This window comes from Moschus berezovskii, chromosome 17 (genome assembly GCF_049115385.1).
Source record: "Moschus berezovskii isolate FMDL1 chromosome 17, NW_MosBer_1.0, whole genome shotgun sequence".
NCBI lineage: Eukaryota > Metazoa > Chordata > Mammalia > Artiodactyla > Moschidae > Moschus > Moschus berezovskii.
In genome coordinates this window covers 32,000,543-32,023,666 of record NC_142476.1, presented here as the reverse complement: position 1 = coordinate 32,023,666, position 23,124 = coordinate 32,000,543, and the positions used below count along the sequence as shown (strand labels likewise).

At 36.5% G+C, this 23,124-nt stretch overlaps 1 protein-coding gene and 1 pseudogene across 5 annotated transcripts in view; one reads left to right on the top strand and one right to left on the bottom strand.

Moving 5' to 3' along the window:
• Positions 1-23,124, top strand: part of RALGPS2 (Ral GEF with PH domain and SH3 binding motif 2) — a 167,043-nt gene that overhangs the window by 57,568 nt on the left and 86,351 nt on the right. For all 5 annotated transcript variants that reach the window (XM_055419189.2, XM_055419187.2, XM_088845300.1 and 2 more), the window contains 2 exons: positions 10,437-10,520; positions 19,333-19,422. In XM_055419189.2, coding sequence (XP_055275164.1) covers positions 10,437-10,520; positions 19,333-19,422 — 174 coding nt within the window. The remainder of the gene's footprint in view (positions 1-10,436; positions 10,521-19,332; positions 19,423-23,124) is intronic.
• Positions 22,138-22,615, bottom strand: LOC129551337 (small ribosomal subunit protein uS8 pseudogene; annotated as a pseudogene).

Genomic DNA, 23,124 nt, shown 5'->3' with positions numbered 1-23,124 from the left:
AGGCTCCCCCGTCCCTGGGATTCTCCAGGCAAGAACACTGGAGTGGGTTGCCATTTCCTTCTCCATCTTATAGCTAGTGCTACAGAAATCCTAAGAATCTTCATTTGCCCCCTGGCCCAAGCAGCATGGCCAAATTTGGAAGCTTCTGTGAATGGTGAATCCTCTCACACAGAACCTGGCTTTTCATTCTCCCCTTCCTCCTTATAAGTAGCCATTCCTTAGTGATAGGCTTGGGAGGGAGACACAATGATATATGGTTGCTGAGACTGCAGTTACACTGGTTACAAGGAAGGAAAAAAGCTGGTAGTTCTGTTAATACATCCTTACAGTTCTTAGCTATCAGAGTTGCTCACTGTTTTTTTGTTCTCGTTATTCTTTAAATTAGACCAGTTTAGGGGGTAAATGGACTTCCCTGATAGCTCAGTTGGTAAAGAATCTGCCTGTAATGCAGGAGACCCCAGTTCGATCCCTGGGTTAGGAAGATCCCCTGGAAAGGCTACTCACTCCAGTATTCTGGCCTGGAGAATTCCATGGACTGTATAGTACATGGGGTCGCAAAGAGTCGAACACAACTGAGTGACTTTCACTTTCACTTTGGGAGGTAAATTGTCATGTACTTTGCTTTCTCTTTTTTGAATCGGTCCAACACTCACAGCTCTTTCTGTGGGTGCTCAGAAAATTCTCAATTACTTAATTTCACTTATTTTAAAAATTATTTTAAAGCCCTTTGAATTCCAAAAAATAATTTAGTAGCAAAACATAAAAACCATGAGCCAAAAAACTTGCAATTTTGTTTCAGTTTTGCCATCTATAGAGTGTGCCACTAATATAACCTATTTCATGTCATTAGGCTTTGTTTAAAAAAAAATTTAGATGAGTGAAACAAGAGATTTTAGACTACTTGACCTTTAAAATACTCTTTAGGTCTTTGAGGATTCCTGAAAGTAGAATAAGTTTGGGTGGTGACTTCAGAGTAAGAGCTTCAGTTAAGTGTAGCTTCAATCAGTAATAAATAGGATTTTGACCAAAACTGCAGAAGTCTTGAGATGATAAGTGTTGGGGGTGGTCAGAAGTAAAGTTTTTAGAGATTGGCAGTGGGTGGTCTCACTGGAGCACAAATTCCACCAAGGCAGAAACTTGTCTGCTGGTGTGTCTGTAGTGATTGAATAATACTTACTCGATATTTGAATTTGAGTGACCATTCCAAGGCTCTCCACTGTACAGCCTGCAAGCATATCATCTCCCATTGTTTACCATGTTTAGTTATTTTCACAAAAGTCTGTTACCCAGTCCAAGAATGTAATTTTTATCAAGTAACACTTGTTCTATGGAAGCAGAAGTGTTTTTTTTTCCTCTCTGCCCATATTCCACAACATTTTCTTCCTTAGTGTGAATTCTTCAGTGTTCAATAAAGGCAAAAGTTTACCATAAGGTTAACAGTCATTAATTTCTAGAATGAATTTTCTGGTATTTAGTTGAGGCTCAACTCTTGTTAAAGTTTTCACACATTTCTTACATACAAAGGTTGCCCCAGTATGGTTTCTCTTCTGATCATGAAGATTTTTCTTTTTTTCCTTTAGAAGGCTCTTACACATTTATAGGGCTTCTCTCTAGTGTGACTTCTCTCATGTTGAAGAAGCAAGGACTGTATTCTGAGGAATTTTTCATGTTTATTAATAGGATTTTTGTGTTTTTTTCGTATTATGAATTCTCGGATGCTCTATAAAACTTGTATTTCTTCTGAAGGCATTGTCACATTCACTACACTGACGGGATTTCTCCTCAAAATGAGTATTACGTTACTCAGCACCGGATGAGTTATGACAGAAAGCTCTCTTGCAATCAGGTTTTCTCTCCATTAGCAGCTGTGCTTGAAATCTGTACTGTAGTCATTACATTGGATAATGTTTACTTCTCTTAGAGGTTCTCAAATGCTTATGAAGTGACAGGATCTGACTGAAAGTCCTCTGACATGTATTACATTCAAAGAAGAAAGTTCTATGCTTTATTGTTTATTCTGTTCAGTTCAGTTCAGTTGCTTAGTCATGTCCAATTCTTTGCAACCCCATGAACCACAGCATGCCAGGCCTCCCTGTCCATCACCAACCAGCAGAGCCTACCCAAACCCATGTCCATTGAGTCGATGATGCCATTCAACCATTTCATCCTCTGTCGTCCCCTTCTCTTCCTGCCCTCAATCTTTCCCAGTATCAAGATCTTTTCAAATGAGTCAGCTCACTGCATCAGGTGGCCAAAGTATTGGAGTTTCACCTTCAACATCAGTCCCTCCAATGAACACCCAGGACTGATCTCCTTTAGAATGGACTGGGGGATCTCCTTGCAGTCCAAGGGACTCTCAAGAGTCTTCTCCAACACTACAGTTCAAAAGCATCAATTCTTCGGTGCTCAGCTTTCTTTATAGTCCAACTCTCACATCCATAGATGACTACTCAAAAGCCATAGCCTTGACTAGACTGACCTTTGTTGACAAAGTAATGTCTCTGCTTTTTAATATGCTGTCTAGGTTGGTCATAACTTTCTTCCAAGGAGTAAGCGTCTTTTAATTTCATGGCTGCAGTCACCATCTGCAGTGATTTTTGAGCCCGAAAAAGTAAAGTCAGTCACTGTTTCCCCATCTATTTGCCATGAAGTGATGGGACGTAGGTCAATATAATGTCATTTAGATTAGGTCAATAAACACAATATACACAAACACAATGTAATAAGTTATTTAGATTATATCAATAAACAGTAAATACAAAGGATAGATAAAACCTTCCTGTATAACTGGGGTACGCTAGAGATTGAGGAAGAATTCTGGTTAAATGAGGGAAAGTACATGTAGGTCATTCTGAATCTTATTAAAACATTCCTGAAGAACTTGCAATTGTGATCTTTCTGGTGATATATGTAAAGAGCTTTCTCTATGCAAAATTTCTTTCGTATGCAAAGAGGCTATCGTCTTGGAAACATCCGAAATTCCAGCATCGGGAATATCATAATTCTGTCCTTGTTTTAATGATAAGTATCATTTTCATTAGGCTTAAAATATAAGAATCCATAAATACAGTAGGAGGTTTGAAGAAAGCAAAGAAGACATATGACTTTTCTTCTCATATTTTGTTGGATGTAAGGTTAGCTGCTTTGTCAGTTCTTATTGCTGTTTCTCACTGAAAATTTTCTTAATATATAGTAAGGTCAGACTGAGGGAACTAGGGACGGTGACGAAGAAAGCTGTTGACCAGGAGAGTAGGCATATCACACCATCAGTGGTAGCAGAAGATAGCTCCTGCCTTAATCTCTGACCTCACTGTAAGGGGCAGCATTAAGGTACTGGAAGGAGGGAGGTTGGGGGAGTAGAGAATGTGACTACATTAGAAAAGTGACGTGATATTTTTGATTTAACATATTACTTTAGAATTATATAGTTTCAGAGTTTATTCTGAGGATTAGAAGCATAGGAGCGCAGTGAGTGCTTCATTTGAGGCTGCGACTTCTTTCTAAACAGCCATATAGGCTGAATGGATATACTGGATATACCAGTTCCCTCCAGATCTCCCAGGTTTTGAGCCTGGGAATACCTCGCTCAGCAGTAGTGATTTTCTCATTGTGAGGACCCCTACCCTTGCAGTCTTTTACAAATTCCATCGCTTTTTCTTTCTTTCCCTCAGTCTTTGTCTACAGCTGGTCTATATTGGCCTTTTCTCTTCTTCTATCTATAGGTATCCCTACAACATCACCCTTAGAGCAGTCCTTTTAAGAGTGTTGGAACCTACAAGATGAAATTTAGACCAAGAATTTGACTTTACAGAACAGACCTACAAGACATAAGAGAAGCTGTGACTTCCGTGAAATTCAGTAATTCTTTCATAGGGTAGGTGGTCATCAGTTGTGGTGTTTGCCTTCCCACATGCTTTCAAAATAATCTGTTTAATGGCTAAAAATGAACCCATGAATATTCTGATACACTTTTAGTGACCATTAAGAAATTGCCTTTGTATATGTGAGTTACTGTTAGAAGCTTTCTCTTCACTGCCTGTTTTAAAAATTGCAAGTTGAATCCATTTGAGCAGATTTTAAGCATCGAGGCTGCTCTATTTCCTTTAGCCTTTGCTGAAATGGAGGCTTATTTACATAGTGTACTCAACTTGAATCAGTCCTATTCATGAGTCAAACCCTAAAAAAACATCATTTGAGTCACTAGGTTTACTTTAACTTTTTGGTGTTCATGGGAAGTGGTTTAGTATAGAGTAACTTGAGACCTGGCAGATAACCTGTCAATACAGTATGGTACTGGTTGGAGAATTTATTTCTCAGATGGTATAGTCTCACTTGGAGAAAGATTCTAGAGTCTGAGACAGAAAGAGACAGAGACAAAGGGAAAAGCAGTTTTTTTTCCACAGAGATATTTAGTGGCTGTTGAGGTAGAGACTCTTGAGAGTCCCTTGGACTGCGAGGAGATCCAACCAGTCCATTCTAGAGGAGATCAATCCTGGGTGTTCATTGGAAGGACTGATGCTAAATCTGAAACTGCAGTACTTTGGCCACCTCATGCGACGAGTTGACTCACTGGAAAAGAGTCTGATGCTGGGAGGGACTGGGGGTGGGAGGAGAAGAGGACAACAGAGGATGAGATGGCTGGATGGCATCACCGACTCGATGGACATGAGTTTGAGTGAGCTCCGGGAGTTGGTGATGGACAGGGAGGCCTGGCATGCTGTGATTCATGGGGTCACAAAGAGTCGGACACAACTGAGCGACTGAACTGAACTGAACTGAACTGAGGTAGAGATGGGGCAAGACAGATTCCTTTAAGGTCAGCCAACTGTAAATGCATGCAGGGTTTAAGAGGAAAGTACTGAATGAGTCCCAGTACAGTGTCTATTTCATAATCCATTATATGGGTTTTTCTTGTTGTTGTTTTATAAACTTTGTATTTTGAGGTAATTAGAGATTCATAGGAAGTTACAAAAAAATACTACAAGGATAGTTTTATTTTAAGAATGGGGAGCTGTTTTCCTTTTTTAAAAAATGTATTTAGCTGCACCATGTTTTAGTTGAGGCATGCGGGATCTAGTTCCCTAGCTAGGGATGGACTCCGGGGCCCCCTGCACTGGGAACACAGAGTCTTAACCGCTGGACCACCAGGGAAGTCTCCAAAGATAGTTTTAGATTCACAGTTTTGAAACCAGGAAATAGATGTTTATACGGTACACGTCTGTGTAGTCCTGTGGCGTTTTATCATCTGTGCAGATTTGCCTAACTGCTACCTCCATTAAGATACACAACTATTTCATCACCACAAAGCTCTGTCACCTGTACCTCCCCTTTACAGTCACACCCATCCTATTCCTACCCCCACTCCCTGCCATCCATAATTCCTGGCAGCCACTGTGTTGTTCTCCATCCTTGTCTGTTTGATGTTATGTTAGATGAGCTAGTAATGGAACATTGTTTCTAAGGGGAAATGTTGTCTGAAGCAGAAAGTACTGTCTTAAAACAAAGAACCTCCTTATTTCTTCTTGTTTTTTATGGAGAGCTCCAATGGAATTTTAACCAATTTGCTCCCAAGTAATTTGACTGGAGTTTCATTCAACCCCTGCCTTCTTTCAGGTCTGCTTCAGTTTTCTTAAAGAGGAAAAGCATTTTTTCATTAAGTTAGTGATGCTGCAATTCATCAAAAATTGGATGGATTTTTCAAAACCTCTTAGCGTCTCTTATTTTGAGGAGTCAGAAAAGAATTAAAAAAATTTTAATGTAAAAAATAAGGCTATAATCCACTGCTACCTTTGTGTTCCTTGTCATAATAAATTGTAATGATAAAGATAGGATCAAATGAGTTGATATGTATAAGGCACTTAGAATAGTTCCTGGCACATAGGGATCTCTACCTTAGGGTTAGCTTTTATTTTTATTGCAGCTGTTAAGACCTATGTTCTAAGGAAGAAAAAAACTTTTTAAGCACAGAGTCAGAAGATTAGAACACACAGAAAAGGACAGATGTATTGGCTACTATCAATAGTTCTGTATGCACGTAAAGGAGATAGGGAAGATGTTTACTTAGGCTTATTCAGGTGGTGGGTTTCTGGGTGGTTTATGGTCCCTCACTGCTGCCCCTCTCCACCCCCCGATTTTCTGTTCCACAAACTTATTTAACAACTATAATTACTCTTACAGATGGGGAAATTAAGGTATAATATAGAAAGAGAATTAAGTACACCTAGTTTAGATAAGACTCTTGTGAAACTGACAGTAGTGCTAGTATAAATGATTCAGTATTTCAGAAGGGCAGTTTGACAAGTATCAAGACCTTGAAAGAAAGGGGTCCTACTCTTCGACCTAGTGATTTCGCTTCTAGGACTGTATATTTAGGAAATGATCAGAAATGTCAGAAAAGGTGCAAAGATATTCTTTATTTATAATATAGCCCTACTTATGACAGGAAAATGGCTTGTCAAATGGCTAGATAAGTTGAATAGCAATTTCATAGGGACACGTTGCGGAGAAGGCAATGGCAAGCCACTCTAGTACTCTTGCCTAGAAAATCCCATGGATGGAGGAGCCTGGTAGGCTGCAGTCCGTGGGGTCGCTAAGGGTCGGACACGACTGAGCGACTTCACTTTCACTTTCCACTTTCACACATTGGAGAAGGAAATGGCAACTCACTTCAGTGTTCTTGCCTGGAGAGTCCCAGGGACGGGGGAGCGTGGTGGGCTTCCGTCTATGGGGTCACACAGAGTCGGACACGACTGAAGTGACTTAGCAGCAGCAGCAAGGACACTTTGATTATAGCATTAATATAAATTTGGAAATTTTGTTAATTGGTTAAAAACAAATTCAGAGTTGATGGATTTAATCCTAGAAATTTTGTCCTAAACCTTGACATCTTTATATTGTTGTATAAATATACTGTTGGAGAAGGCAATGGCAAGCCACTCCAGTACTCTTGCCTGGAAAATCCCATGGATGGAGGAGCCTGGTGGGCTGCAGTCTGTGGGATCACTGGGGGTCGGACACAACTGAGCGACTTCGCTTTCACTTTTCACTTTGACACATTGGAGAAGGAAATGGCAACCCACTCCAGTGTTCTTGCCTGGAGAGTCCCAGGGACGGGGGAGCCTGGTGGGCTTCCGTCTAAGGGGTCACACAGAGTCGGACATGACTGAAGTGACTCAGCAGCAGCAGCAGCATAAATATACTGTGATATTTAGGAAGACTAAACATGTTTTCTAGCAGTTTGATGTTTTTAATATAGTTACCATGTGTCATGTTTATGTTAATGTAATATCTCCCACTAAATATTTTGTGTCTATACAGGAAGATAATGTGAAATGAGCATATATCTAGGCTGAGTACAAAGTACTCAAATTCCTTTTTACTGTAGAGTTGCTTCTGTCATTTTCTTTTCCTTCGGTAATTTCAGATTTGAAATTTGCAAATTCTAGGTTTAAAAAGAGTACTTTATATCTTTAGAACATTTACTGTTTACCTACTGAGTTAAAGTGGTACTTGTTGTCTCTTTCTTCAGTATTCCCCATCTCAGTTGCTCAAGCCAGAAACTTGGGAGTTTTAGTACTTCTGGATACCTCATTCTTACAGTGTGTGGATCCAGTTTTTGACCAAGTGATATTTTCAGTATCCATTGATAACTACCCTATTCCAGGGAACATTGCCTTTTTCTTAAAGTGTTATAATACCATCATAACTTCCTCAGTCTTTCCTAACTCAGTTCATTCTTTTTTGTTTTTATTTAATTTTAAAATTATATTGATATGCATATATCATGCTTAACAAGCTAAATATTTCCACACGAGAGCAAAAGATAGCACTATCCTGTTATTCCCACCCTTCCAATCTCCACCTTTCAGCCCTACACTCATCCAGGTCTCTTAACTTTTCTTATTTGGAAGACTTTATATATGTTTTAAAGATAATATATCTAAATGCCTATTGCTTATGAATTTTAAATTTTGGATATGATTTATTGACTCTCTACTATGGAAGATGATTTCACTCTATTTTCTCTTCCTCTCACATTTGCACAGTTTATTTCTCCTCTTTTCTTGATAGTTACGTCACAGTTTTGACATGAATAAGTAATCATGGCTCAGCTGTTCTTTACAAGTGTAGAGTAAGCTGAAGAACAGTTGATCCATGATTACTTACTTAAATTTTGTTTTCTTTCAACTAAATAACTTACTTTAACTTTCTGTTTTTGGGTGCGTGCTCAGTAGTATCCAGCTCTTTGCGATCCCATGATTGTAGCCTGCCAGGCTCCTCTGTCCTTGGGATTTTCCTGGCAAGAACACTGGAGTGGGTTGCCATTTCCTCCAGGGGATCTTCACAACCCAGGGTTTGAACCCATGTCTCCTACATCTCCTGCATTGGCAGGAACGTTCTTTACCACTGAGCCCCTGGAAATCCCTTTACCCTCTCTATGACTTGTCACTCATTTTTCTGCCAGAAGTGAATGTAGTGAGTGTGTTTTCTCTGTGTTCAAACACTCCAGTAGTGTTTCATATTTCAGAGATGTCTCTTAGAATTTCCATCCTTGCTGTTTACCATCTGGACTATCATTCTTATGGTCTGCTCTTAGCTTTGTCTCAGAATCTCCCTTTACTCTTAATCTGGGAATTTCCAGTATTTTCTTTCGGTCTTGGTTCCATGGTTTCCTGGATCTTCTCTCCCTTTTTCTGACTTTGCTAGTTTGTTTTGATGGAAGACATATTCTGCAAGCTCTGTGAGAATAGGTTCATAAAAGGAAGATTCTCCGAGACTTTCTGAAAATGTCTGTGATGTACTTTCATACTTAATTGATACTTTTGTTGAATATAGAATTCTAGGATTTTGAAGGCTTTGTTTCAGTTGTCTTCGATCTTCTAGAGTTTCTGTTGAGATACTTGATACCTTCTGATCCCTTTTTTTCTGTATGTTATCTCTTTTGTTTTGTTTTTAAATTGACAGATTTTATGATTTCTTTGTCTCCAGTGTGCTACAGGTTTTTGATGCTAAGCCTTGGTTTGAGTCTTTTTTTTTTTTTTAATCTTTTGTAAAGGACATTAGACAGATCATTTCTTGTCCTTTAGATTCAGGAGACATTTTCTTGAATTAGCATTTTTTTCAATAAGTTACTTTCCTCTATTCTCTCTGTATTCTCTTAAAATTATTTTTATTATTCAGAAGTTGACTCTAGTGGACTCTTCTAATTAACATAATATTTTTGCCCCTATAGTTAGCTTATTGTTTAACAGGTATTATCACCTTTATCTTTCCTGAGTTTTAAAAGTTCTTTTATTATGTTTTTCATGTCCGAAAGTTTTATTTGGTTCTCTGAATCTTTCTTGTTTGTACCCTTTTTTTTTTTCCTGTTTAATGGGAGCAATATCTATCTGGAAGTCATAATTAGATGGTTTTACCCTTTTCTCAGTTTTCTTTTGTTCTCCACCCTAACTCAGTGTCCTCGGATTTCTTCTTTCCTATGGATTATGTCTCTTTCTGGCCATGGTGGTTGTATTACATCAGGGTTCCTAACCTGTTTTGACTCTTGAACCCCTTTGGAAAACTGAAGCTTCTGGAGCTGAACCCTTATTTAAAATCCAAGAAAATCAGTTCTAATAACAAACACGTATCAAAATATTTTTTAAAAACTGTCCTATGGCTATATATGTGCCTTGTTGTTAACATATTAAGTATCTAGTGGTGCTGAGATTATAACTTCAAAGCAGTGATGAGTGTAAATGATGTTTTTGAGATATCTGTACCAACTGTAATGTGATATGAAAATACCTGTGTTTTTATTAGTGATAAGTCACATATATTGCCAATTCTTCTACAGTCGGTAACCTACATGTGTAATTAAAAGCAATGTCATTTCAGTTGGAGGTTAGTGTAAAATTTCAATTTTCTTTTTTTTTTTTCACATCTATGTTCCTGAGCTCTTCGAATTCTATTGATAGATCTGTAGGGTATCAGACATCCCCTTTTAGGGGTTTCTTCAAATGCCTGGGGTCGTTGGCTTTCAGCTCAAAAGATTAAGGTTACTAGAAAGTTGATTGGAAGCTCTGGATGATTGACTGGGACTTGGCAACAAGTCAATTCACTACATTGTGATTCACTACATTATGCAATGCTCATCTTTCATTACTTGTAGATTTTCCTCTTGGGATTCAAATCTTTTCAAAGAAGAACCTATAATTCTGCATATGGAGTGTAGATCTGATTATCTATGTTCATATGGATAAGTAAATTGTGCCCACTTGTATTCTTGTAAAATTTGTTTTTGTGATTTAACTGAATGGTTATACTATTAAATATGTTCCTATTAAATAAAACAGTTCTGGGAAAATACACAACTGTCTTTAATGCTTTTAAAACCATTAATGTAACAAGAAAACTGGGCTTTTTCATGAATTTATATTTAATTTTTAATTCTTCAGGAGCTTTCAAGTTGTGGATGGAATAAAAAAGAAAAATACAGTTCTGCACCAAATGCAGTTGCCTTCACAAGAAGATTTAATCATGTGAGTTGCTTATAAAATTTTGATGTTTAGTTTCTAAAATTCAGTTCCTCGGTATGTAATTTTTCATTAAGAAATAATTTAAGTTTTTGCATCAGTTCTAGAGCGTTTTCACCCAGTATCTCTTCGGTGTCTTTCCATATAATCTTTTTTTTTTCCTTCTGTAGTTCCTGTTGGAAATGTACTGGAGCTTTATGTTCTTTCCTGCTTGTGTCCTAACCTGTCGTAGTTTACATCTGTCCCTCTGTGCTCCATTCTATGTTATTTGCTCAGATTTATATTTCAGTTCACTAAAATAATTCTCTTCAGATGTGTTAAATCTGCTTCAAATCTATGTACTTTTTTTTACACTAGTGTTCATTTCCGCCCCCCCTTATTTTTCAATTTCTTAAGTCATCTTCAACTTTTTATTTTTTAATTTCTGTGTTATTATCCAAAGTTCTTGGAGTTCTAATGCTCTGTATCTGCCAATCCATACTCACAATAGCTTCTTACACATTTTGTAGTTTTGAATTGAGAGCTCATGTTCATTTAAGCTTTAGCTGTGGGAATTTTGCTGCTGCCTAGGTTGAGGGTATATACCTTCTTAGAGGCATTGATTTTGTTCGCTTTCGCTGGTACCAAGGGCTGTTACAGAACAAGGACTATTTTTTATGTTCTGTGTTTTGGTTAGGGAACATCTGTACTACTCTAGTGAAAGTTTAAGCTCTAAATCCAATTAAGGGCAGGTTACAAATTCTTAAGGAAGACAATTTTCTTCCTCTTCTTTATTGTTTCCCTCTGTCAGTGGTGAATTGTTTTAGTCTACATTTTCACCAAAACTGTAGCTCTCTGAAGATCTCTTAGATAGGAACTGATGGCGGAGGGCAGAGATGTGAAGCTTTATGTTATTACTTTGAAAGTGTATTAAATCCCACATCCCTATGCTCTTGAAAGGAAATCTGCCAACGGCAGCTGTTGTACCCTTTCCTTTTTTGCCTTTATTTCCTTTATTTTTGGCCTCAAGTGAAATTTCTTCTTTTCAAGTTAGTCATGTGCCGTGCTTAGTCACTCAGTTTTGTCTGATTCTTTGCAACCCCATGAACTATAGCCCACCAGGCTCCTCTGTCCATGGAAATTCTCCAGGCAAGAATACTAGAATGGGTTGCCATGCCCTCCTCCAGGGGATCTTCCCAACCCAGGGATCGAATCCAGGTCTCCCGCATTACAGCTAGATTCTTTACCGTCTGAGCCACAGGGAAGCCCAAAATTACTGGAGTGGGTAGCCTATCACTTCTCCAGGGGATCTTTCCAACCCAAGAATCGAACTGGGGTCTCCTGCATTGCAGGCAGATTCTTTACCAGCTGAGCTACAAGGGAAGCCTACTTTTTAAAAAAATGTTTATCCTTAACCCAACATTTCTAGGGGTTTATAGCAAATAGTATATCTCAAGTTATTTGGTTCACTGCATTACCCAAAATGGAAGTGAGTTAGTATTTTTTTTTTCAGTTAGATTAAACCATTAGTAAGGAACCTACAGCAAACATGTCTTATACTGAATTGCTTATTTAAACTATATGGCAGTTGTTTTAAATTTTTTCTGGAGTGGTCAGGATTTATCATCATGGTAAACTTTTTTTCTTTGCCAACAAAAACATTGTCACAATACCCAGAAATTTGATGGTAAACTTTTTTCTTTGCCAACAGAAACATTGTCACAATACCCACAAATTTGACTTTAGATTTTTAAGTACTAATATTATTCTTAAGTAAGTCAAAAGATTGTTAGGGTCAAATATGTCACAGTGTACCAAAAGCTCTTACACTCAATCAAGGTTACAGTTGATCTATAATAAAATTCATTACTTGGTTATTCCATTACTCTATTATTTTCTCTTAGAAGTGTGATAGGAAATCTGAAGTAGCAAATTACAAAAGAAGTTACAAAGAGACTTTTATTTTTAAAATGAGTTTCTTGTAGATAGCATATAGTTGAGTCTCTTTTTTTATTATTTTTGCCCCATCTGACACAATTTTAGCAGGTAGTTGCTAAAATAAAATCATTACTGTTTGAAAGAAGACAACAAAATCCGCAATCTCTATAACATATTATCCACAATGATGACTATACAGTTGAAAAAATTACCACACACACAAAGAAAAAGAAAAAGTTGACTATTAAGAGAAAAAGCATTAAAACTCCAGAAGTTGGCGATGGACAGGGAAGCCTGGCATGCTGCAGTCCGTGGGGTCGCAAAGAGGTGGACATGACTGAGCAACTGAGCTGACTGACTGAGTTAACGCGGCTGGGTTCAGACTCTAAATTCTCTTTCTTGTTGGAGAGTAGATCTGTTCTTTCCAGATTTTGTCTTTATTTGGGCTTCTTAAAGTTTCCCCTGCACATGCACAGTTCCAAGGTCAACTGGAGATTTGGATGAAGTTTTTATATAGATTTGGGGGACTTATCTTACCTTTCCAGAATTTCCCCCCCTTATTGTCTAGCCGATTGTTCTCTGACTCTTGAAGCCATCAAGACTGTGGCCTTCTGCTAAAATTCTTGGTGCACCACATGGTAACTCTGAATGTCCTCAGACACGTAACTTTATAAGTACAAATCTCATCCAGTGCAACTTACTTCTTTCAAAGACCTGTTCTCCAGTTTATGCCTTCTTTTGGTTCCTCTCTTGTGCTTTTAAATATTGTTTTTATAATTTGTAATTATAATCAGAGGAGCATGTCTAGAGATACCTGCTTCTCCACATTACCAGAAATGGAACTATCCCACATCTTTTTAAAAACTATGCTTTTTTAATTGATTATCAAAACAGTAGCACACATTGCCAGAAAACTGAAAAAATGTAAAAATGTATAAAAAGCTGGGGGGGTAGGTGCAGAATCACCCAGAGATGACTGTTACTAATATTTTAGTATATATTCTTCCATTTTTTTCTTATCTAATAGAAATCATATTGTACATATAATTTACAGTCCTGTTGTCTTAACATATCATGAAATGTTACTGTATCATATTGATAAATCACTTTGAAAACATTTTAAGTATCTGTATAGTCTCCTGTGACTTGACTCTGTCACAATTTTAATATTCATTCTATTTTGGCTATTCTTTGGTCACTTTTATTTATGCCTTCTGGCCAGTGGCTTTCTGATTTTTTTTAATTGGGGGAAAGGTTGCCTAAATTTTTTTTGAATGATAATAATTTTATGTTTGTAGAAAAACTCCTTTTTGAAAATGTTGATAGATGCTATCATATATTGTCTGTGATTTTGCTTCACAGTATTAATGGAGCATTTGAGAGTGGGATGAGAGTAGAAGTGAGAAAACTTGGCCATAACTTGGTTGTTGAAGCTGGTTGATGTGTATTGGGGAGTTCATTATTATTATGTTTAGTTCAGTATATGTTTGAAGATTTCCATGATAAAAAGTTAGGAAATGATCTTTAAAGCTTAATATATGTTTGGCTGTAAATAAAAGGTTTTCATAACACTTTTATATGATTATAAAAGCTTGAATAAAGCAGCGACAGTTAGAAATAATCTCTGAATAAAAGTTTTCTAAGATTTACTTTTTAATGAAGTACTTGATTCATTCCTAAAATACGTTAAATGTTTGATTGAATCTTATGAAATTGCCATTTCTGACCTACGGAACTGGCAGGTTCATATGGTTAATCTAATGTATATTAGGAAGTATTATAATAAAACAACTGTGAATTCAAAACTTAAACTAAGAATATTACCAAAACTATTGAAGCATTTTATATGTTCTCTGCTCTGTCCTCACTTAAAGGGTAACTATTATCTGAAAAAAATTTTTTTCTCTTTTGTTTTTTCTTAATTTGATTTTAAAAATTTTAACTCTTGTTATAATTCCTATACAAGTAGATTTACCAGAAAAAGTTGTGCCCCTAAACAACATATTGTATATCTTGCTTTTCATCTTTGTAAAACATATCATCAGACTACATATAGACTTCTGTGGTTGGCTTTTTTCACTTGTGTTTCTCTGCTGTATCCATGATACTGTATATAGTGCTTATTCATTGATTTTCAGTGCTATCTTCTAGCATTTCAATGCATGAATGTTTCAGAAAGAATTCATCATTCTTTTGAGGGTAAACTAATTTTGAGGGTGGACTAATGTGTCTCCTAATTTTTTGCTGTTGTGAAGAATGTTGCTATGAATATTCTAAGAGTTTGGGTGCCCATGTGCAGTAGTTTCTCTAATTGGTGGCTTTCAAACATTTTTTGCTATGACCCACAATAAGATAAAATATTTTTACATTGTAACTGAATATACAAGCTAAAGTTTTCTGAAATAATACTTACCTGTATTAGACAATATGTACTGTGGTCTTTGCTTAAAAAAAAACAATTGCTGCTTAAACTTACTAAATTGATTACCATAAAATAAGGGGAAAACACTGTGACTTGTTTGAAAAATGTGTTCCTAAATACAAAATTTGTGTCAGAGAGAGTATATCCGTGTTTAACTGCATAAGACAGTATATATTTTTAAAAATGATTGTACCAGTTTGCTTTGAGCTTTCCTTTGTATCCTTATTAGCACTTGGTGTCATTAAACTTTTAAATCTAACTGATGTAAAATGACTCAACTTTTATTTTCATTCGTTTGAATATTTACTAAGCTCCTACTATGTCCTGAATATTGGTCTTGATGTTGGGGATATATTAGTGAATAAGGAAAACAGAGATCATTCTCTTCATGGACTTTTTCATTCAGTTCTTCCTAATTTTAATTTCACTTTTTTTTTTCCATTTTCAGATGTTCTATCATTTTCAGATTTCTCTGGTCATGTGTATTATGCTCTTATTTTTTACTTTAAACTGTTTATTGTAAAATAAAGCATGGATACAAAAAGAACCCACAAAACAAACATATGGTTTAATGAAAGTTTAGGAACTACTCTAGAAACCCCTCCATGTGCCTTCATCCCAGTTCACACCCTTTCTTCCTCCAACAATAAGTACTGTCCTGACTTTTATAGCACTCACTGTCATGTATTTATTTGTATAGTTTTTATCACATAAATATGGATCCCTAACTTAGCCTGGCCAGTTTTTTTAATTTGTTAAATGTTTGCGACTTTTTAATTTGCAATTTCTCCGTTTATCCTTGTCTCTTTCTATTTCCTGTGGAAGATTCTCTAGAGTCTCCTGTAGTCTCCCATGGTCTAGATTGCATTTTGTGTAGTTTAGTCTGTTCTGTGTCCTCTGGAAATTAGCTGCTAATTCCAAAGGTTCAGTTGGGTTCAGTGCCTTTGGCAAGAGTCTGGGTTGTATGGGGTTTCTTCATCAGATCTTTTTTGTGATATTAGTAGATACATTAGATATTAGATATAAAGAAATATTTTTAGTGGGGATAATTTTAAAAAGAGACATTTTTCCCTCATCTAGTATTTGCATACCTAGAGATTCCATTTCATACAGGTAAAGAAGAATAAATATTTGATTTTTTTCTCTTTATTTAGAAGTTTTGAAGTTAATGAATTGGTGTTCTGTCATCCTTTAACAATGACAGAGTAGTTTTTAATTTTTTAATTTTATTTTAAGCTCATAAATGTAAACATACGATGTGAATCAGTATTCCCATTGCCATTATTATCATTATTGAAACTCATATTATCCTGTCGTTGGCCAACAGGAGTCTCTTCGGGTTGGCTTTCATGACCTTTCTCATGACCCTTGTAATTTTGAACAGTTTCCTTGCTATTGTTTGCAAAGACGTTTCATGTTCATTTTGTCCATTACCAGCTCTCTGCCTGGAATCAGCATTTCTTTAACAAATGTTGGTTTCTTATAGTAGGAAATGGACCTAGGTGCTAAAAATGCCCATTGCTATTAGAGTGACCATAATTTCTAGGCTTTTACAGCAGATACAGCTAGGATATCTATATGTCATACACACACATATACCAGCTGTTTGAAGATAAAATATCTCATAAATTCATATTAATACTTCTAATTCAAGACCAGAGTTTTACTTAATCTCATCCATATTATATCTGTATATCCTTTCTTCCATACCTGCAATGTGGTTTTCCATGAATACGGGGCATGATACAGTATCCTACAAGTTACTCATTTACCTTAACCTACATAAACAAATAACAGTCTCAGAGTAGCAATACTAATGCCAATAATACTCCTTTAAACAGTTAAGTTAATAATTTTGCAAATGTTGTATTTCTTTCATAGTAAATAGTATATAGGGTCTGGGCATATAGATGTTATATAATGTACTCTCCTCCTTTTAACCCTTATTCTTATTTGTGTATTTAATGTTCACTGTCTTTCTAATGTTGGTGTTTCTCTAGTCATTTGATTTTCTGAAGCCTGTTCTCCAGGCATTTACTCAGGAAGGGCTCATTGGGACAATAATTCTTGAGTTCTTACACGTTGATAAGTTTACCTGTCCTTTGTATAAAATTTTCGTTCCTTGATAGTATTTGATGTAGTACTCCCATTTTTTTTTGGCAAAGTGTTGCTATTGAAAAGTCTGATGATAATTAAATTTTCTTTTCCTTAAAAATCACTTTCCCTTTTCTTAGCCTAAAGATTTTTCTCTTTTAAGTGCAGTAATTTCATTAAACTGTGTCTTACTGTTGATCATTCTAGGGCAGTATTATCAGGTGTGATTGGCTTTAGATGGGACTGTCAATTGGGACGCACCTACACTTACTTAGCCTTTCTGTCATGGTGGTCTCAGGGTAGCTGGACTTCTTACGTGATCGTTTCGGAATCCCATAGAGAATGTTCCAACAGTCCAGGCAGGGGCTGCATGTTCTTTTATGACCTTGTCATGGAAGTCAGTATCGGTTTTGTTAATTTTCTATTCCTTTATGCAGTCATGAGCTTATCTAGGTTCGATGAGAGGTGACGTATACCCCCAACTTTCAGTGTGAGGAGTGACAAAGAGTTTGTGGCCATGTTTTTAAATTACCATAGTATTTGCCTTAAAATTTGACGTTAAATTTATTAAGTCAGTGATCATGGAGTTTAGATTGAATCATAATTAATATTTTCTAATAAGATTGCTGTTGGGCTTCCCTGGTGGCTCAGTTGGTAAAGAATCCACTTGCAATGCCCAGGGAGACCTGGGTTCGATCCCTAAGTTGGGAAGATCCCCTGGAGGAGTGCGTGGCAACCCACTCCAGTGTACTTGCCTGGAGAATCCCCATGGACAGAGGAAGCTGGCGGGCTGCAGTCCACAGGGTTGCAAAGAGTTGGAAATGACTGAACAACTAAACACAGGATAGCACAAGGTTGTTGTTAAAATAACCTTAACTTTAGATACATTTTAGAAGTAAAATTTATTAGAATCAGGGATAATTATTGTCATTAGTAGCTCAAATATAGTAACAAATATAAAGATGTCTTTGTAAAATATATTCATTTTACATTTACATATACACTTCAACATATACAAATTTTGAGTTTGTTTATAGATGGAAGTTGCGAATAAATTCTGAAATATTTCTCAGAAGAAAAGGTGGCAGTGGCTTTATTTTTGCATGGAGATTTCTAACAACATTCTACCTTTAGATTTGTATAATTTTGAACCAGCTGATAGTGCTTTGATTTGGTTTTCATAGTGCATGAATTGAAATATGTTATATAAAAAATGTGTATTACATACATATTACTTTGTGTCATGTGATAAGCACACTATTTTCACCAGAGCATTTTAGTAATGTTATACAGACCCATCCTGCCTTCTGATGAATGGTGTTTATTGTTTTTTAAAAGAAATCTTGAAGATGGTTTCATTGAATTAGAAAGCATTACATAATTTTTAAAAATACAGTCTTGATTTTAGAATGACTTAGATATATTTTTCTTGAAGTAATTTTATATTTTATCCTATTCATACCAGGAAAACCATACTTGAGATTCTTTACATTTAGGATTCTACTCCATGTAAATAAATGGCAGCATGGGATTACACAGACACAGGAAAACATACTATAAGTAGCATGTTTTACAGTGTCTGACCTTAGAGCTTATCTAAATCTTCCAGAGTGTTTTAAAATACAGCCAAAAAAACGCTTGTATAGTGTGGCTTCCCTGGTGGCTCAGAGGTTAAAGCATCTGCCTCCAATGTGGGAGACCCGGGTTCGATCCCTGGGTCGGGAAGATCCCCTGGAGAAGGAAACGGTAACCCACTCCAGTATTCTTGCCTGGAGAATCCCATGGACGGAGAAGCCTGGTAGGCTACAGTCCATGGGGTCGCAAAGAGTCGGACACGACTGAGCAACAGAACAGAACAGAACAGTGTTCTGCATCATTCTGGTTTTATTGCTTTCTCTTTTCCTTCAAATTTTACATTCACTTTTACAGATGAAAAATCATTATGATGTTTTTATGTGTCTGTACAAATGTGTATATATGTTTCCCTGATGGCTCAGCGGTGAAGAATCTGCCTGCCAATGCAGGAGACGTGGATTCGATCCCTAGGTTGGCAAGATCCCCTGGAGAAGGAAGTGGCAGCCCACGCCAGTAGTGTTGACCGGGAAATCCTAGGGACACAGGAGCCTGGTGGGCTACAGTCACAGAGAGTTGGACATGACTTAATGACAAGGACTCACACACAAACGAATACACGTCTATATCTGTCTGTCTGTGTATGTGTATGAAGTATGTGCAACATTTGAAGAGTTATGTCCTGGTGGTGAGTCAGGGGCAAGAGACAGTGTTTTTACACAACTCTCAGTAGTTCGCCAAGTAGCTCTTGTCATTCTTTGATCTTGTAAGTAAAGAATCTTACATTCACCTCTTTTTATTTTTTATTTGCAGGTAAGCTTTTGGGTTGTTAGAGAGATTCTTCATGCTCAAACATTAAAAATTAGAGCAGAAGTTTTGAGCCACTATATTAAAACTGCTAAGGTAAGATAAACTTGTGCTTCTGTTTTTGAATTCAGTCATTTACAAGTGCTTGTGAGTAAATATTTGCCTGTGTCACTATAGTCAGTGTTTATTGACACTGGAAAATAAGGCCTACTGATTAACGTAAGTTAATTTTTTAAATTGCTTATCTGTTCCCTTTGCCTTTTATTCTATTCCTCCTATCTTCCTCCCCTTTCTTTTATAGTTTTCCTCTCTTTCTCAGAGAAGCTGAATTGTATTTGGGCAGAGGTCAGATTATGATGAAGTTTAATATTTATACAGTAGTTTGGTCTATTCTGCAGGTGACTAAAAAAGCCTTATAGGATTAAGTAGGGAAATACATATCACTTTGAAATCTATTTTGAAATAGATTATTGTGCCAACCATGTGGAGAATAAGACTTTATTTTTAAAAGAATAGTGTAAATGAGGGTGTTAACCAAATACATTGAGTATCATAGATAATAGATGCAGCAGGAGAAACAGAACATGGATTCCAAAGACAGTTAAAATTTAGAGAGGAAGAGGGAATAGGACATTCCACAAGAGGATGTAAGATTTTACTAAAATTTGTAACAACTCCAAATTTATGTCAAGTTTACTGAAAAGAGATGTAATGGTAGCCACATCCTTCATTATTCTAATAATAAAAACGTAACTTATCTCACCTGTGAATGAAGGAAGATGTAATAAACTGAGGATATCATTTTTACAATTGTAAATTATTATAATCATTGTAAATATTGTAAGTCATAACTCTTCCATAGTTTCCTTGAGCACCAGGGAGCAATTGTACTGTAACATTCTATGGCACTAGGTGGCAGAGCTAGCCTTCTCAAAATTTGTTATTTTTTCAGAAGTGTCATAAAATTTTTAAAAACATTCTTTGTGATATGTTAGATAAAGATTGGATTTTAACTAGTAGAATCCATGTCTTTTCTCCATAGATCCTGAATTTTCATTATTGTTTTCTGGTGTTTTTGTTCGTTTTTTTCTTTTTTTTTATGTATGTTCCACTCAAAACCACCAAATCCATTAAACCTGTCATTATTCTCATCAAATAATCATTTAATTCCAGTTCAGACTCATACTTTGAGTTATTTCTGATAATGCTTACTTTTATCCCAACGTCTAAATTCATAATTTTTTTGTCCATGACTGTCTCTTCAATCCCTCTAGGGACTATGCCTTCTATATTGTTTATTATAAAACAGACAGGTCTTTCTCTTCTTTTAGTAGATGTTTCAGTTAGGTTCTATAGAGTTAGAAAACACACACACACACATATATGTATATAATGTATAAAAAGGTTTAAGAAATTATCTCACGTGATTGAGTTGGGGAGAGGCTGGCAAATTTGAAGTCTCTAGGGCCAATAGACAGCCTAGAGAGTTGGAAAGAAGTTTCTACATTTTTGCTGTTATCAATACCACTACTTATACAGCATTCTTGTGTGAATTCTTGGTGCTCAACTGCAGGTTAAAACACTAGAAATATAGAGAGAAAAGACAAATTACCTTCAAAGAAATGACAATGAGACCAATAGCTTTCATTGAATCTGATGAGAATGAACATTTTTCGTGTTTTGGCTATTTATGTTTTTCTCTCCTGAAATGTCTGCTCAAGATCTTTCTTTGAACAGTATTCTCTTATAGTGTTGGTCTTTGATTTTTATAGTTTAAAAATATAATCCCAGATGCTAAAGTTTTTTGCTATATTCTCTGCATGCATCTTCCTATTTGTGACCTGTCTTACAACTCTTTTCCTGTTGTCTTTTGATACAGATGCTCTTAAATTTAATAGTCAAATATATTAATCTTTAACTTTTATTGTCTTATTTATTGTCTTGTGCCTAAAAGAATATCTCATTTAAATCTTACTCTAAACTCTGAAAACATCAAAAATTTTCTCACACATTACTCTTTAAAACTTCTATAGCTTTGATTTTGGTAGTTAATTCTTAAATTTTAGATATAACACATGTAATATTTTTCCATATGAATAATCATTCTGGCACCATTTTAAAATCTTTTTTAAAGCTCTCTTTACTTTGTCTGGAAGCGTCTTTTTGTCACCCTTGTTCTTGAATGCGATTCCAAATTCATGATTCATTTTTTTATTTACTCTACTTGGGATTTCTTGAGCTTCCTCACTCTGGGAATTAGTGTCTTTCAGTAATTTGGGAAAATAATCCACCATTACCTCTCATAGGCCACCCACACCAGCATTCTTGGGCTTCCTTTGTGGCCCCGCTGGTAAAGAATCCACCTGCAATGTGGGAGACCTGGGTTTGATCCCTAGGTTGGGAAGATCCCCTGGAGAAGGGAAAGGCTACCCACTCCAGTATTCTGACCTGGAGAATTCCATGGAATCACCAAGAGTCGGACACGACTGACCAACTTTCACTTTCACCTCTCATATTGTTTCTACCCCATTATTATTTTTATCATGTCCTTTTGTAGCTCCATTTAGATGAATATTAGCCTTTTTCCCTCTACCTTTCATGTCTTTTTAACCTTTATTTCACATTTTAAAAAAGATTCCTTAGCTTTTGTGTTGCTTTTTGGATGATGCCTTCCTTTTCATTTCATTTGCAGCCAGCACCTGATGTTGTTCTCCATTTGTGAATTCTTGTTTCCTTTTCTTTTTCTTATTTTTCCTCTGAAGCATTTTGTTTGTATGAATTTGCATCCCTAGCTTTTATGAATCTACATCCCTAGAAAAAGAATCCAAGGATTTTCTCTCCTGTGTGTTTTTGTCTTGCTTCTTCCTGGTCCATGATGACAGCTGAGGTTGTCAGTACAATAAAACCAAAATGATGGGATGGGAGCAGGTTGTTCTGCCATTTTTCTAGTAGTAGATCTTGAGTCACACATCAAATCTGGGGCTGATCCCTCCACACTTACTGAGCCTGCCTGTGAGGTTCACAACAATTTTTCCAGCCCTGTGATCATCACTGATTTCAAATGCACTAATATGACCATGCTTCATCATCGCAGTTAGAAACCTGATGATGACTTTGGAGCACGGCCTAATAAGCACCTGGCTTTTGCCTCTCTTTTCTGCATTGTTGACACTGTTGAGAGCATCAGCCAAGACATTCACGAGCCCCATTATGGTGGCACGGAAAGATGGCAGAAAGAGTCCTTGTGTTTTTCCCTTTCCCTTTTTTATTTTTTTAAACTTGAGTTCATATTTCCTGAAATTTTATGGGAGTTCTTTCAGACCTGAGTTAAGGTGGTATTAGTTAGGGTTCATCAAAGGAATAGAACCCCTCACCTTTCCTTGGTTCTCATATTCATAACAGGCAATTTTTGTCTTGGAGTTTCTTGATGATTAAGGACAGTTTTACATGCTAAGACCTTTGAAGTGTAAACATCTGATAGTTTGAAGAAATCTGGGCAATTAGCAATAATTTGACAAAAGTAGATGATCTCTTGGTAAAGTGACGGAACCTAGCATTAGCATGCACGCACAGCATCATGGGATTCTTCTGCATGGAGGCTATAAAAAGCAGTGTCTAATATTTGGAAGCAGGTAGATGTCCCAGCATGAACAAGGAACAAAGGAATGTGGATTCAGGAGGGAGGAAGCCAGAAATTGAGGAGGGCTATGAAAAGCAAGCTTGAACCCTAGCCCTGGAATGTTAGGGGTCCTTCTGCTGCTAAAAAGTCACTTCAATTGTGTCCAACTCTGTGCGACT